The sequence below is a fragment of the Aulonocara stuartgranti genome (assembly GCF_965226115.1).
Source record: "Aulonocara stuartgranti genome assembly, chromosome: 12".
In the NCBI taxonomy this organism is placed as follows: Eukaryota; Metazoa; Chordata; class Actinopteri; order Cichliformes; family Cichlidae; genus Aulonocara; species Aulonocara stuartgranti.
Window position 1 is genome coordinate 18,851,193 of NC_138948.1, and position 14,013 is coordinate 18,865,205.

At 37.5% G+C, this 14,013-nt stretch overlaps 1 protein-coding gene across 6 annotated transcripts; it reads left to right on the forward strand.

Moving 5' to 3' along the window:
- Positions 1-816: 816 nt before the first annotated feature.
- On the forward strand, positions 817-13,238 carry trafd1 (TRAF-type zinc finger domain containing 1). 6 transcript variants are annotated; one of them, XM_082554597.1, is made up of 12 exons: positions 817-945; positions 1,755-1,803; positions 1,905-2,040; positions 3,495-3,548; positions 3,646-4,069; positions 4,624-4,899; positions 4,974-5,038; positions 7,208-7,468; positions 7,638-7,776; positions 8,561-8,771; positions 8,967-9,024; positions 11,075-13,238. In XM_082554597.1, exons 2-12 carry the CDS (start codon positions 1,769-1,771, stop codon positions 11,111-11,113), a joined length of 1,698 nt encoding a protein of 565 aa, XP_082410723.1. In that variant the 5' UTR covers positions 817-945; positions 1,755-1,768; the 3' UTR covers positions 11,114-13,238. The 6 variants fall into 6 exon arrangements, with proteins under 6 accessions (XP_082410723.1, XP_082410726.1, XP_082410727.1 ...); XM_082554600.1 differs by having other exon boundaries at positions 838-899; XM_082554601.1 differs by lacking the exon at positions 817-945 and adding an exon at positions 977-1,474 and having other exon boundaries at positions 8,564-8,771.
- Positions 13,239-14,013: the final 775 nt, after the last annotated feature.

Here is a 14,013-nt window from a genome sequence, read left to right on the forward strand (position 1 = left end):
TCTGACAGTTCATTTAGTAACATGCAGCTGAGCAGTTTCCAGGGAATCATTTTGTAGGGCTTTTACGGGAGCAGATACTGGTGCTGATGCTGGGTTCATGGCTTTCTACTGCCCTGCACAGCTCTCCTTGAGTAACCGCCTATCTCCTGAGCAGGGAGACACAGCAGAACTTCTTGGGATGGCATGACGGGCTGCAGGTGCCATCAAGAACACTAGCAAAAGCGATACTAGAGAAAAATCAGTTAGTGATAAAGAGAGCAATATTCTAGTAACCATTTGCAAAGCCATTCCCTTATGCAGGTGGTCTTGTTAGCTCTGCAGTGCACCTGTTGTAGCTTTCATTTGCAACAAAGCACAAGAAGTAAATTCTCAGTGTTTGATGCTTCTATCTGGACAAACTGACATCCATTGAGTTTAACTGACTTAATTTTATAACGTTTTGACTGAACTTTGGCTTTATGTGATTGAGTAGTGTATGATAGTATCCAGGCTATGAATCTAAATGGGACTAAAGCTGGTAATTTGTTTGCGATCGCCACTAAATTGTAGACTTAAAATTCTAATAGTTTTAAAGATGGTAATCATTATTGTTATTTAATTTGAAACTATTATTTTTCTGGTTTTAAAAAAAGAAAACTGATTAACGACAATCATGTTTTGAAATGATAGGTTTAAATATCTAGCTAAATATACAATAAAATGTGCACTAAACCATTAAATGTGTAAGATTTCGGAGAAATAGGATAGAAAAAATAAAAATAAGTAGATTTACCCGAGACGTTTTCAGCCATTGCACGGTCCTCCTGTCAACCAATCAGAGATCAGTCTGGCGAGATAAGTGAAGCTTTTGTGCCCTGAGTTAAGACTTACAGTTAACTTTGACCCTTAACTGCTTCAACGTAAGTGGGTCCAGACCCCAAAATATAGAGCCTGCCATTCCGTTCGGTAGGTGTATTCTGGTTGCAATTTTATAAATTGTGACGAGACGCTTTGGTTTGGTTGAGTCATAAACTGCCTGACGAACTCCGCGTTGGGTGTCAATCTAAACCAGCTCAAGAAGGAAATAGCGAACTGTTTTTCTGGCTAGTTGTCGTCAAGTAGTTATCTGTCGTCTGTGAGTTTGGGTGAATATCATTGACTGATAAGCGCTAGTGTTAAATCGGTTGATTTGGCTTTACTTCTAACGGTCGGCAGAAACTATCTAAAGGGGGGGAAACGATGTTACATTAGCTTCTTGGCTTAGTAGCCTCTTCGTATGCGCTTATAAAGTTAGTTAGCTAGCGTTAACTTTGCGGTGATACCTAGTCGTGTATTCAATACGGGGTTATATATCTAGCAAAATAATAAGGAGCTAGCACAGTAAAACGTTTCGAGGTATTTCAAATATGCTTGTTAGTTATTACTGAGGAGGAATTTCCTTGCTAATTCAGGCCATCGTTGTCAGCTAACGTCAGCTACCTGCCTGAAACACTGGGTGAGCAAACCGAAAGTCCTGCTGCCAAGCAGTTTCAATGACTAACAACAGTGGCGGCCCATATAATGTCTGGGCCTATTTTAATAGAGCTCGATATAAAAAAAATATTATTGTCGCCCGATGTTCAAATGGCACCTTTTTCACGAATCATTCACACATATTCTTTAGCTTCAAACTGTAGCTCATATGAACGCCAAACTCACCAGAGAGCTGATTTAAATGTATCTTCCTCCTAACAACTTGCTGATTTGTTACTAACGTATTACTTTTCCCCCCACAGTCTTTGGTAAAATCATGGCAGATGAAAACACACAGTTCTGTGGCAATTGGTAGGTATAATATAATAGGTGGAATATTTTGCATCGCCCGATGAATATTTTTTATAGATTGACGTTATAAAAGGTTTCTTAATTTTCTTTGTCCCTTTAAGCAAACATGACATCCCTGAGGCCAATTTTACAACCCACGAGATTCACTGCAGAAGAAATATTTCTCTGTGTGATGTGTGCCAGGAGCCAGTACCCAGGTCAGACCTGCAGGATCACAAGCAGCAGGAACATACACAGGTAAGCCTGAAGAGGAGCGATGTAGACTTTCACATGATCTCTGCAATAGATAGATGTGTGCTCTCAGAGGTGGGGAATATATATATATATATATATATATATATATTAGTGTGTGTGTGTGTGTGTGTGTGTGTGTGTGTGTGTGTGTAAAGAGAGAGAGAGATGTTATGAAGTTCAGTTTTATTTATTTACTGACAGCTCACAACAACTTTCCTCACAAGGTGCTTTGTACTGTAAGATAAAGACCCTACAATTTTAGAAAGAAACCGCTGTAATCACACGATCCCTGTTGGCAAGGACTTGGCAACAGTGGGAAGGAAAAACTCCCTGGTTACAGGAAGAAACCTTCACCCGATCCAGGCTCAAGGAGAGGCAGTCATAATCTGTAACCTGTAGGGGAAAGATGAGAGCGCAGAGAGAGCTAAGACAAAAGACACATTATGGATGTGAGACACAAACTTGATAACTGCTAAAGACAGCAGTATAAACACACAGGTCTGAGAAGACCTCATGCAGCCTAGGCCTATTGGTGCATAACAAAGGGAATGTTAGGCCTACCTGATTCATCCCTAACTATAAGGTGGATCAAAAAAGAAACTTTTAAGCCTAATATTAAAAATAGAGAGGGTCTGTCTCCTAAATCCGAACTCGGAGATGGTTCCATAGTTGCGGGGCCTGAAAGTTGAAGGTTTTGCCTCCCATTCTATGTTTGAAAACTCATGGAGACTGAAGTTAACTTGCAGTGCGAGATTAAAGTGCTCTGTTAGGATAATAATATATAAGGGATATAACGGGGCCTAATTATTCAAGACTTTGTATGTTGAAAGAAGCTTTGTAAATTCAATTCTGAATTTATGAAAACATTTATTTGCTGTAAATTGATTCCACCACCCATTTGATTTCACTGGATTCTCTTACTTTATGACTCATTTGGTGTTACTTAACAAAAGGAAAGGGCTTAAGGAAATGAAAGTTGGCTAACTTGAAATGAAGAAATAGAAACTCAGAAGGAAGATGGCTGACAGAGATGTAATTGTGCGCAGGACATCTTGTCAGAAGGGAATAATAATGATAAAACACACGGTGATACATAGTCACTGCTTTTTAAAATATTTTTATGTACATTTTGTGTTTCTCAGTTGCTGAAATATTGTGATACATCACAGATGATTTTTTTTTTTTTTTTTTTTTTTGTTGCAGTGGTTCTCAAACTTTTTCTGAACCTGGAAAAAAAGTTTCATCCTGCTCTCTACAAGTTTTATTAATGTGTAAAGTGTAAAAAGTTAAAGTTAAAAAATGTAAAAGTTAAATTCTTTTCAAGTGCAAGCTCTGTTAGTGTGTTTTTTTTGGGGTGGGGGTGGGGGGTTGTTGTTTTTTTTCTTTATTTAAACCTTATTGGATTCTAAAGTGTCACAACAGTGATAATGTAATAAATCCTGTGCTTTTCATTTTAGATTACCTGCAAGTGTGGTTTGAAGATTGAGAAGAATAATTTGGATGCCCACCAGGTATTATTGGAAAGCCTTTCCATTCCTTATTTTTATAACTCTTAGCTTCATTAATCTTCATTAAATCCTGCGTCTTCATGATGATTGTCTGTTGCAGAGCTCTGAATGCTCTCAGCGGCTGGTTCCATGCCAGTACTGCGAACTGGAGCTTGTCTTCAGTCAGTCCAAAGACCACGAGGATTATTGTGGAACGCGCACTGAGCCTTGTCCCTACTGCAAGTGCAATGTAATGCTGCGAGAACAAGCTACACATCCGGCCTTATGTGGAAGCCTCACACCGCCCCAAGAAAGAAACAACAGTAGGATGGGTCGAAGTCCAGGGGACCCTCAGTCAGGGGCATGGCTGGAAGCTCACTCTATTAGAAACCCCCTGAGAAGCCAAGAGAGAGGCCCGAAAAATAATAACGTCAGTGCAGCAGAGCAGCAGGTCTTTCCCCGACCTTCAGTTTATAATACTTCAAGGGGATTTCGGCCCTTAGGAGACTGGAGAAATATTTCACCACAGAATCCTTTCAGCAGCTGTGAGTGTTTTGATTGATACATTTTGAAACAGCAGCACACAAATGAATGCTCCAGAAATGTAACTAGCTGAAAAATTAAAATACTTTTATAAGGTGTTGTAGGTGCTTAAACTGAAAAATATGTTATTTTACCCCATTGCTAGATAATTGCTAGGTATCATGATGATATCATCATAACGTGTGTTTTAGATCGGAAGCTTCAGGGGCCTAAGATGTACCTGTGTGCAAAATTTGGTTCCTCAACTCCTGATTGCGCGGGAGGACACACATACACAGACAGAACATACACAGCACTGTGTGTTTGTCTATATCAGCATAACCTCAGTGTTATTGGCAGTTTTCTTCAAAAACTTGTGAAATATTGCTCACACTTTAGGTCTCCTACTGTCATGTTTGTTTTTTAACTTTTACATTTTACCAAAAATAATTAAACAGACATTTATATTTTCTTTTACTCTACATTTTGCATAGAGATTAGAATGAATTTGCCATGCTGTTGAGTTATTTTCCTGAACTAATTATTATTATTATTTTTAAATATCTTGTACTTCCAGTGCTGGGGCAGAGTGATTTTCTGCACAGCAGAAGCGGCAGCACATGGGCACATACTGAGCACACTCTGGATGATGATTCATCTGGTCTGGACTACATGTTGGCTCTCAGCCTGCAGACTGAAGGAGACACAGGGGCCAGAGGTGTCGAGGGCAACGTGTGGAGTGGTATCTGGGATCACAAGATTGGAAAATCCAACACTTCTCTGTCCAACAACAACTATCCAGACTTCACTGTTGGATCGAGTACAAGTGCAGTGCAGGACCACGATCAAAAAGGTGAGTTAATGTTTGCTGGAAACATCAGGTTATTCGGATATCCATTTATTGATCATTTCAAATTGTTTCCCCAGATGCAATGCTGCCTTGTGAATTTTGCGAGGAGCTGTTTCCAGAAGACGACCTCATTTTACATCAGGTTTGAGATTGCCTTTGATTGGTGTTTCTTTGAGTCTCAGTGCTAACTCGATGTTACCACTCAGAGTTTTAGATGTCGGAAAGTTCCTTTAAATCGGCTGAGCTAAAACCTGAGTGGGGTCACAGAATACACGATGGACAAAAGCACTACAGTCACATGGTGCCTGAAAAGACTGCCGTGTGTCACAATTATACACTTAGACAATCGTTGCTTTGAATAATAATAAGGATCTTTTGCTGATTTTCTTCACGTCCAACATTTCTAAACGTTGTTTTACTTCCGCCTGTAATAAGGCATGGTGTAAGTTTAGAGGGGGCCAGTTTCAGCAAATGAAAATAAAAAGGAGCAGTTCATCCTCCCCAGACTTATCAAAGTAAAAGCTTATATTCATTTGCTTGCATTTTGGTGTTTATTGGCTGTGAAACAAAAAATATGTGAAACAAAAAATATTTAAAGTTGGTTCTTTGAGAACAAAACATATCAGTATTCATAGCAAATCTATGTCAAGTTGTCTTTGGAAGGAAAACACAAAGCATAAATCATCAAAGAACTCCTAGGAACTGTATTTCCAAGTAACATTAAACTGCTTTTATTCTCACAGAGTGGTGATGTTTAACCTAAAAAACTCGGTATAACTTTAAAATACTGCTTGCAACTAACTCCCCTGTAATTAAATGAAATTTCAATGCATTTTAATTTGAAATTACAATCTAATTATATTTACCCACTAATACCTAAAGGTAGGTACATGTGAATAAGGGGCTTACAAGTCAGGCTTTTACAGGAAACAAAGAAATAATTATACTGTAATTAAATTAAAGTAGCATGTAAATAATTTTACATATTGCATGAGTAAAACGATTTCGTACTTTGTGGTACACGGGCTGTATTATGGAGTGGATTAATGTTGCCTTTTTACGTCTTTATTTTATTTTTATTGTATTTTTTTACATCTATATTTAATATTCATTATGTTGACGTGCATTACGGATGCACAGCCACCCTCCTGTTAAAAGCTGACTTGCTGCCCTGTTATTCTAATGTGCCCAACCTTTTAAGCATTTGTAGGTAAATATAATCGCTTTTTTTTTTTTTTTTTTTTTTTTAAATAAAATACATTGAAATGTCATTTAACTTCTGGGGAATTATGCTCTAAGTCGTGGGCTATTATAAAGTATTACCATTATAAACTATTAGCAAAAACTCCATTGTATTTCAGTGCAGAAGTCTTCACGCAGAAGCCCAAAACACCATAACACATAGGTGCACCTGTCCAGGTTTTCAAGATTCCTCCTATTGGTGGAGCTTCTCTGGTGGAAAATGCCACTTTCATCCTAGGTGGAAGCTTACCATTAGTGGAACGTCATTACAAACGATCATGTATTCCTTATAAAGTCCTGTTTTATTTTCTGATGATGGCTTGTGTGGTGAAATGCATTGGATTTCTTTTGTTTTGTTTTTTAGTTTGAACAGTTAGTTAGAATACAGGCGTTGTGAATTTTATTTAAAGAGACGGTGCCTTTGATGATTTTACCCTGTCAGTCAAGTTATTTTAAATAAGATATTGCCATTTTTGTTATAAATGTAAAATGTTTAATCACTAACTCGTTAATTTCTTTTTTTCTTTCTTTCTTTCTCTTTTTTTGACTAATGAACTTAGATATTTCTGATGGCGTCCACCCAGAGGCTACACCTTGAAACTAACCTTTATGCATATCTGACAGGAAATCATGAGATATTTCCTCTTAGAGAAACATTCATTTACTCAGTCTAAAAGACCTGCTTCAGCCTGCCAAGTAACTTCAGCTGACATTTTCAGATATTTTCCCTCTTTTGGTCTGAGTCCAGCCTCAGCTTTAGTTCATAACCTCTGTGTATTTCTGGTTCTCTTTCTAAGCCTTCTGCACACACTGCTGCCCTCTCAGTTGGCACTCTGTATTGTTAAATGACAAGTAATTGTGTGTGCTGCTCAGTGTAAAATGCTTAGATCCAGACTGATATCACACAGCGTGCAAACATTTGCATACCTTTGGTTTATCTTCGATTGTTCACAGTCCACTTAAACTCTATGCATGTTGGAGCACATGCCTTATTTCCATCTATATACATCCATAACATGACAACTTAACTTACGTAGGTTTCAACAGTGTCCACTTTTCTCTGTTTCAGACTGGATGCAGTCCTGCTTCGGCCTTTGCGTCTTTCAGCAAACAGCCCTCATCTCCACCTAAAGATGACAGGACCAGCTCCAGTACTTCAGGGCTGATGCACAGCCTTCCTGACACACTCGCTTCTAATATCCCCACCTTCCCGCGGTCAGTCTCCCCAGCGTCCTACAGTCCTCCAGCCAGTCCACTAGAGGGCGATGTGGTCATACCATGTGAATTTTGTGGAGTTGCTCTTGAAGAGGCTGTAGTCTTTCACCATCAGGTATTTCACTCGTCTAATTACCCAGCCAATACAAAACTCCCACTTCATGATGACTGTTAGGAACTCTGTGTTACCTTTTAAAATGTGTTCAACTACATGTGTATGTATTGGGGTTTTTTAAAAAAGTTTTATTTATTTTGTTTGTTTGTTTTGTTGTTCTTTAATACAGGACAAATGTGATATGCGGCCCCAGAGTGCTCACCCTCTGAATAACGTAACAAAAGCATCGATCAAAAAGCCACTAAGCCCTGGTAGAGAAGCCTTTGGGCTGCCGTCCCCAGAGTTTCAGAGGAGAATAAGGCACCAAGGTAAAATCTGACATTTATTCAGAAACCTGAAATATGGGAATAAATAACTGACTAATTCTGAGAAATCTAAATATGCCATTTGCAGTGATGTAGTAATATATGGAGACATTGTTTTTTATATGAGCAGAAATAATTTTGTAAGTCTGTGTTTCAACAGTGATTAAGCGATTTGACGCACTTGTGTTTAAATGACATTTAAAATGGCTTTGTTCTCATGGTTTAGTCACGTTTTGGCATTTTAACCTTTAACAAAAGCAGGGGAAAGTGTGTGTAAGTGTGGGGGGTGGGGGTGGGTGACAGACGGCAAATGGCCTGGGTGGACATAAATCTAGGCCACTGCATTAGCCTTCAGTATTTGGGTCACGAGCTCAGCCAGGTGAGCTGTAACAGCACATAAATCTAAAACAACTTTGTTCAGCAAACGAGCCTTCATCAGGGAGTTAAATGTGATCACAGCATGAGAATAAAATTGATTTAGATATTTTATGTTTATGTGTGTTTAATTGAGTTTTCGTTTGTACTTGTGGTTAGATAAAATCAGAATTAAAGAACTGTTCAATTCAGTTTAAAGAAACTACATACATAAAGCTAGAATACCTTTCATGCAGTATCAGCAAACACGTTTGTATAACTTGTTAAAGGTTTGTGTTGTTTGCATTTTATTTGGGTTACTAGATACTGTATGTCCAGTTTTTCTTCTGTTGTATCTACATCTGCATTTGTTTTCATTTACACCTTTTCTTTTTTTTCTTTCTTTTTTTTTTTTAAATTCTCTTGTATATAGCAGACTTCTTGGATGAGGACTTTGCATTTGACAGGGAAACACCATCAGGGCAAAACCAAAGGGGATGGCAGAAAAGCTGCATCGGCCAACCGAATCAAAGGAAGGCATCAAACTTTGATGTTTCGCTTAAGAACAGACCTCAGCAGGGCGGAGAAGAAGAAGGGACTCACTTTTCTTTCTGTGACACAGACAAGAATGCATCTCTAAAGGGGTAAAATAATTATATGTGCAAATATTTTTTTAGCTTTACATGACTGTTGTTAGTTTTTAAAAAATTATTAAATATATACTTTTTGCTGCACTTTTAGTGATATTTTCCCTGTGACTCTTAACAAGTAGTAAAGAAAATAGATGAATGGACCTGATATGTTATTAATATTCTCATTTAAATGTATTTTTCCACCAGACTTCATTATCCAGAAAACAAAGAAGGAAGAGGTAACAGAAGGAATCAAGTATCAAAGGTACACAACTTTTAAAATCCCATTCACCTACATTGATATTTGTTTGCATGTTTGTAGGATCAGAGCATGTACATGGTGAAAAAGCAAAAAGTTAACCCAGGCAACACCAGCTAATTTTCCTGCTTGTTTTTTTGTTTGTTTGTTTGTTCCTCAATTGTTTTTGCCAAAACTTAAACTTTAAATTAATGACAGAGCAGTAGGATAAAGTTAACCTATTCAAAGTAACCTGTTAATAATAAAATAAAATGTAAAAAAAACAAACAAAGTGAAAGCCTAAACTTTTTGTTTTGCAGGTGGCATAAAAAAGTAAAAGTAGAAAAAATTGAAGTTAAACCAAATAAGATGTTTCTGCTAATAATCCTAATTTGATTAACAATAAAAACACAGCACATTCATGCATAACGAGTGACGTACCTTGACAGTGTCTTTACCTTCCAAACAGTGCATACACTGTGCACAATCTCTACTGACATACATTCGGTGGTTTATAGTATAGCTCTGACCATAAAACCACAGCCTCTGTGCACCAGTCTGTGCACACTGTTCTTTACTTTAAACCAATCACAGCACAGGAATCTAACCTGTTTATCCTCCACTAACCTGCAGAGGATTTTCATGCAGCCTTTAAATAGCAGTTAGTCTACCTCAGTTTGCTTTGCAGCAAGTTTGACAATATGAAAAAAACATAATGTCACATGTACAGACCCAATATCTGATTTAAAAACATGAGGACTTACATGTAAGCTTTAAATTTACAGTTTATCAAATCCCACTAAGCAATTCTTACCTTTAGATTAACCTCTCTTCTTTCTCTCCTGTCCCCTTTCTTATCTTTCTCCATCTGGGAGTGAAATACAGCAGCTGGACCTTTAGCTGATGTTTGTTGAGCTGATTTAAAAATGCTGCATTTGTAATGACCTCACATTCCCTTAATGCTTACTCGTCTTCAGTATGGCTAGCGAGATGCTGAAGTACCTCAACAAACAACTGTAGGAAGGAAAAGCAAAGAGTAGTGAGAAAACAAAAACTATTCAAGTACAGGTACCTGAAAATTGTACTTAAGTACAGTATTTGTACTTTGTTACTTTCCACCTCTGCCAATTAACATAATGTTTATTTTACTGGTCTGTACACTAAATCACCAGATTATTTCATCTCTTATCTTATTTGTGACAGTGTTGCATTTCACTGCTATGGTTTTTAGGTTCTTTATAGATTTTTAATCACCATTTTATCAGCACTATCTGATAGCATCTCTGATGACAGTAGACGACACTCGTAGGGATTATTTTGGACAGGAACAAAAGTCACATGAGGGGTGAAGCGCCCCTTTTTATGTGGGCACACAGCTTAACAGAGAAAGTTGATAACCACTCGTGATACCTGTTATCTCTGACTGGGGTTTAGGTTTTGTTAAACCAGCTAGCACAAAGAAAGAACTTTGTTCAACGCCCCTCTGTGAAACTTTCACAAGGAAAACATTGAGGATAGAGCAGGTCCAAAACAGCAGGTCATGGGAGCTCTTGGTAACATTTACTGAAAGTGGTCCAAGTCATAGCAACCAGTGAACCCAGCAACGGGGTCATGGGTGACAAAAACCTATTTATATGTCTATGGTGCAGCTAGGCCATCACAAAAGAGCCATTACCGCACAAACTGCTCCAAATCATACTGCTAGCTTTGATAGATGGATCTCACGCTGCATCACAGCTGTTTGCAGTTCTGTCCAATGTGCATAAAAGGTGGACCTTACCCAGTAAAGTAAGGCCAGCACTATGCTAAAAAGAAGGTTTGATAGAAATGTAACTGCACACTGATGCAGACCATGTGCGCTCTTCATGGTGATCATAGGATGATGCAAATATAAATACAAGGATGTAATTATTACTATGAAATAAGTGAGATCATTAATTCTCTGCACACAGAACGAGTTAAAAAAAGAAGAAGAAAAGTTTGAAGACATTTGATCGCAGAATAACTGTATAATTAACGTGAGGGCCACACAGCATGATTTTAAAAGCATTTTCACTTTTTTTTTTTCCAACTGCAGTTACCCAAGAAGCAAAATGAAGAGCAGGACGAAGAGTGAGAGCTGAGACTGGTGCAGAAATGGAATAACCAAATCTTCTACTCTTCTGCTTTTCGTGTAACTTTTTGCACTTTTTGAAACTTAATGAAACATATAGCTATCTGCTAAGTGCCTGTGAGAGTGTTTGGATTTTAAAGTTTATATCTTGAGGAATTTTACTCTTAGTATAAAAAAATAGAGTGCCCCTATTATGCTTCTTTGTAGCTTTGTAATTTTTATTTTGGGAGACTGCTACAGTAAGCTTACATGCCTTAATGTTCAAAACTACAATTTTCTCAAACTGTATACTTGTGAAATCTTCAAAAGCTCCCATTTAAGCTCCTCTCATTTTAAGAACCCCCGTTGCACAAAACCCTGCTCTGATTGGTCAGCTGGCATGAAAGCAAGGACAGCTCTGATTATATACTTAAGATAGTCCAGAATAGAGAGAATTTTGATTACTTCTAACTTTCTGTGATTAGTTTACATGTAAATATAAATGAAATCACAGCACAACCATTATCTCTTACTTATCTGAACCATCATGATGTGGCTGTTCTAACATCAAGATTATAGGAGTGCTGAACTCTGCCTCCTCAGATATCAGGGGTGCATGAAGACTCCTGCATACCGTCTTTCAGTCAGCAGAACATTTGGCATGCTTTGCTCTAAACTAAGATATTTTGGAATGAGCAGAAATGACTCTACTGTGAAAATCATGGCAGACTGTGAGGCAGCTGCTCGTTCTTTGTTTGAGGGAGTGCCAGTCTTGTGGCATTATAGGAGTGTGGTGCATAGCGATCTAGAATGAGTTCAGGAGCAGTGTTTTCTGGGGGTTGTAACTCCTTATGGACTTTATAACTTTGCAAACCTGCACAGAAAAGCTAAATAGTGTAGCCAGGGTAGCGTCACCTGTTCATTAGAGAAGTCCTGTTAGGAAGCCTCGAGCTGATCTTTAAAACTGCACACTCACTAGTTATCAATTTCTGATTGACAAGATGCTGACAGATGACTCCGACAAGGAGCATAATTTATAAAATGAACTTCATGTTTTATCCAGTATGAGCTGAAGCTAGCTACTGAGCCCATAAATACTCCTCAGGGTAGGTATCCCGAGAGCCAAGGAGCCGAGGACCATTTTTCACATAGCCTACAACCAGAGGAGACTGACCGCTTAAAAGGATGCAGGCCTGAGGCATACCTGGAGGTTATGTCCATCATTCACATACAGATTATATGCATAACACACTAAAGAATAGGGAAAGCCTACAAAGTATAATAGGGGCACTTAAGTCTGTTTGGTTTATTCATACATATTCTACTTTATATCAGATGTTTTATGGCTAACATGAAGCCTTCACTATAAATGCTAAGATGGACTTAATTTATACTGAATATAAGGTTGTTGGTTTTTTTTGTTTTTTTTTAAGACCTTAAAAATCACATCTTGGTTTATGAAGAAAACTGTGTGTGTGTCAAGGGCAGTCACCCGACCCCAACAGTGTGCATTTGTTAGACTTTATATTTCGTTTGTTACTCGAGCCTATTATTGTTACGTTTAATTTTTTTTTTTTTTGTAACCACTATTTGCCGTTTCTTCGTCTTTCTATAACCTAAAGCACTTTGATAGATTTTACATTTAGTTTAAAGGGCTTGAGGAACAATTTTAATTTCTACATCTTTGACCAAGAGAAGATTTTCCGGTTCGATTGAACACTTGTCTTTTTATACTGTTAAACTTTTGTCTTTAATAATTTGTTTGTAACTACTCAGTAATGTTTTCATTTGTATTTAAATACCATCATATCTCGGATCATATAGAATTCATATAGAAAGCTTATAGAATTATATTTGTGGTGTTATAAGATGTTTTCTAATATTTTATGAAGTAGTGTTAAAAGTTTTGTATGTTTCTCCTCTAAGTAGTTAGGATAGATAGGATGTATTTTGTGTGTAACATAGGGCCTGCTCATATAATGAGATCTGCACATTTTGCCTTTGTGATCAAAATGCCCAAGTAGACAGCAGCTCATGAGCGAAATCACCTTGTGTGTTGTTTTTGTTGGATTTTAGGCTGACGTGCTGTTTAAGAACAGCTGTCTTGATGCTCTTTGTCTTGTGTAGTTATTAAAAGTTTTAAGGCGCACTTTGATAGTTTTGTGACTGGTGTTTGTATTTTCTTTTCCATATACATCACATGAATAAACCTGGTTGTAACAAAGTGGCAGAAAGACTAAAATATCTGCTCATGTTCTTCACTTAATCCACTGCTCATTTCTTTTCTACCGCCAACAGCGTGGCTAGGGAAGTGAAATACTAGTGTCTCTAACAGTAAGAATACAGTATAAATGTTTTTATTTTAATAATATTTAAAATGTTAAATTTTAATATATTATATATTCATTAAATGTAAAGTTAAATACCTGTATGTCAAGACTTATTTTGTTTTAATTTGGATGATTTTTGGGTTAAAGTGCATGAAAATCAGAAATCCAGAATCTCTGATTATTTATTTATTAATTATTTTACTTTAAGTTTGAGTAAATTGCTTTGCTTTCTGTGTTAAACTGAGTGTATTTAGGCACGTAGGCATGCTTGAGATGACCTGCTGAAATTCAAACTGAGCATCACAATGAGGAAGAAAGGTAATCTATGTGACTGTGAACGTAGCTTGGTTGTTGGTGCCAGATGGGCTGCTCTGAGTTTTTCACAAACTGCTGATCTGGGATTTTCCCACACTACCATCTCTGGGGTTTACAGAGAACCGTCCCAAAACAGAAAATATCCTGTGAGTGGCAGTTCTGTGAGTGAAAATGTTTTGTTGATGTCAATGGCCAGAGGAAAAAGGCCAGACTGCTTCAAAAAAGTAACTCAAATAACCAATCGTTACAACCAAAGTATGCAGAAAAGCATCTCTAAAT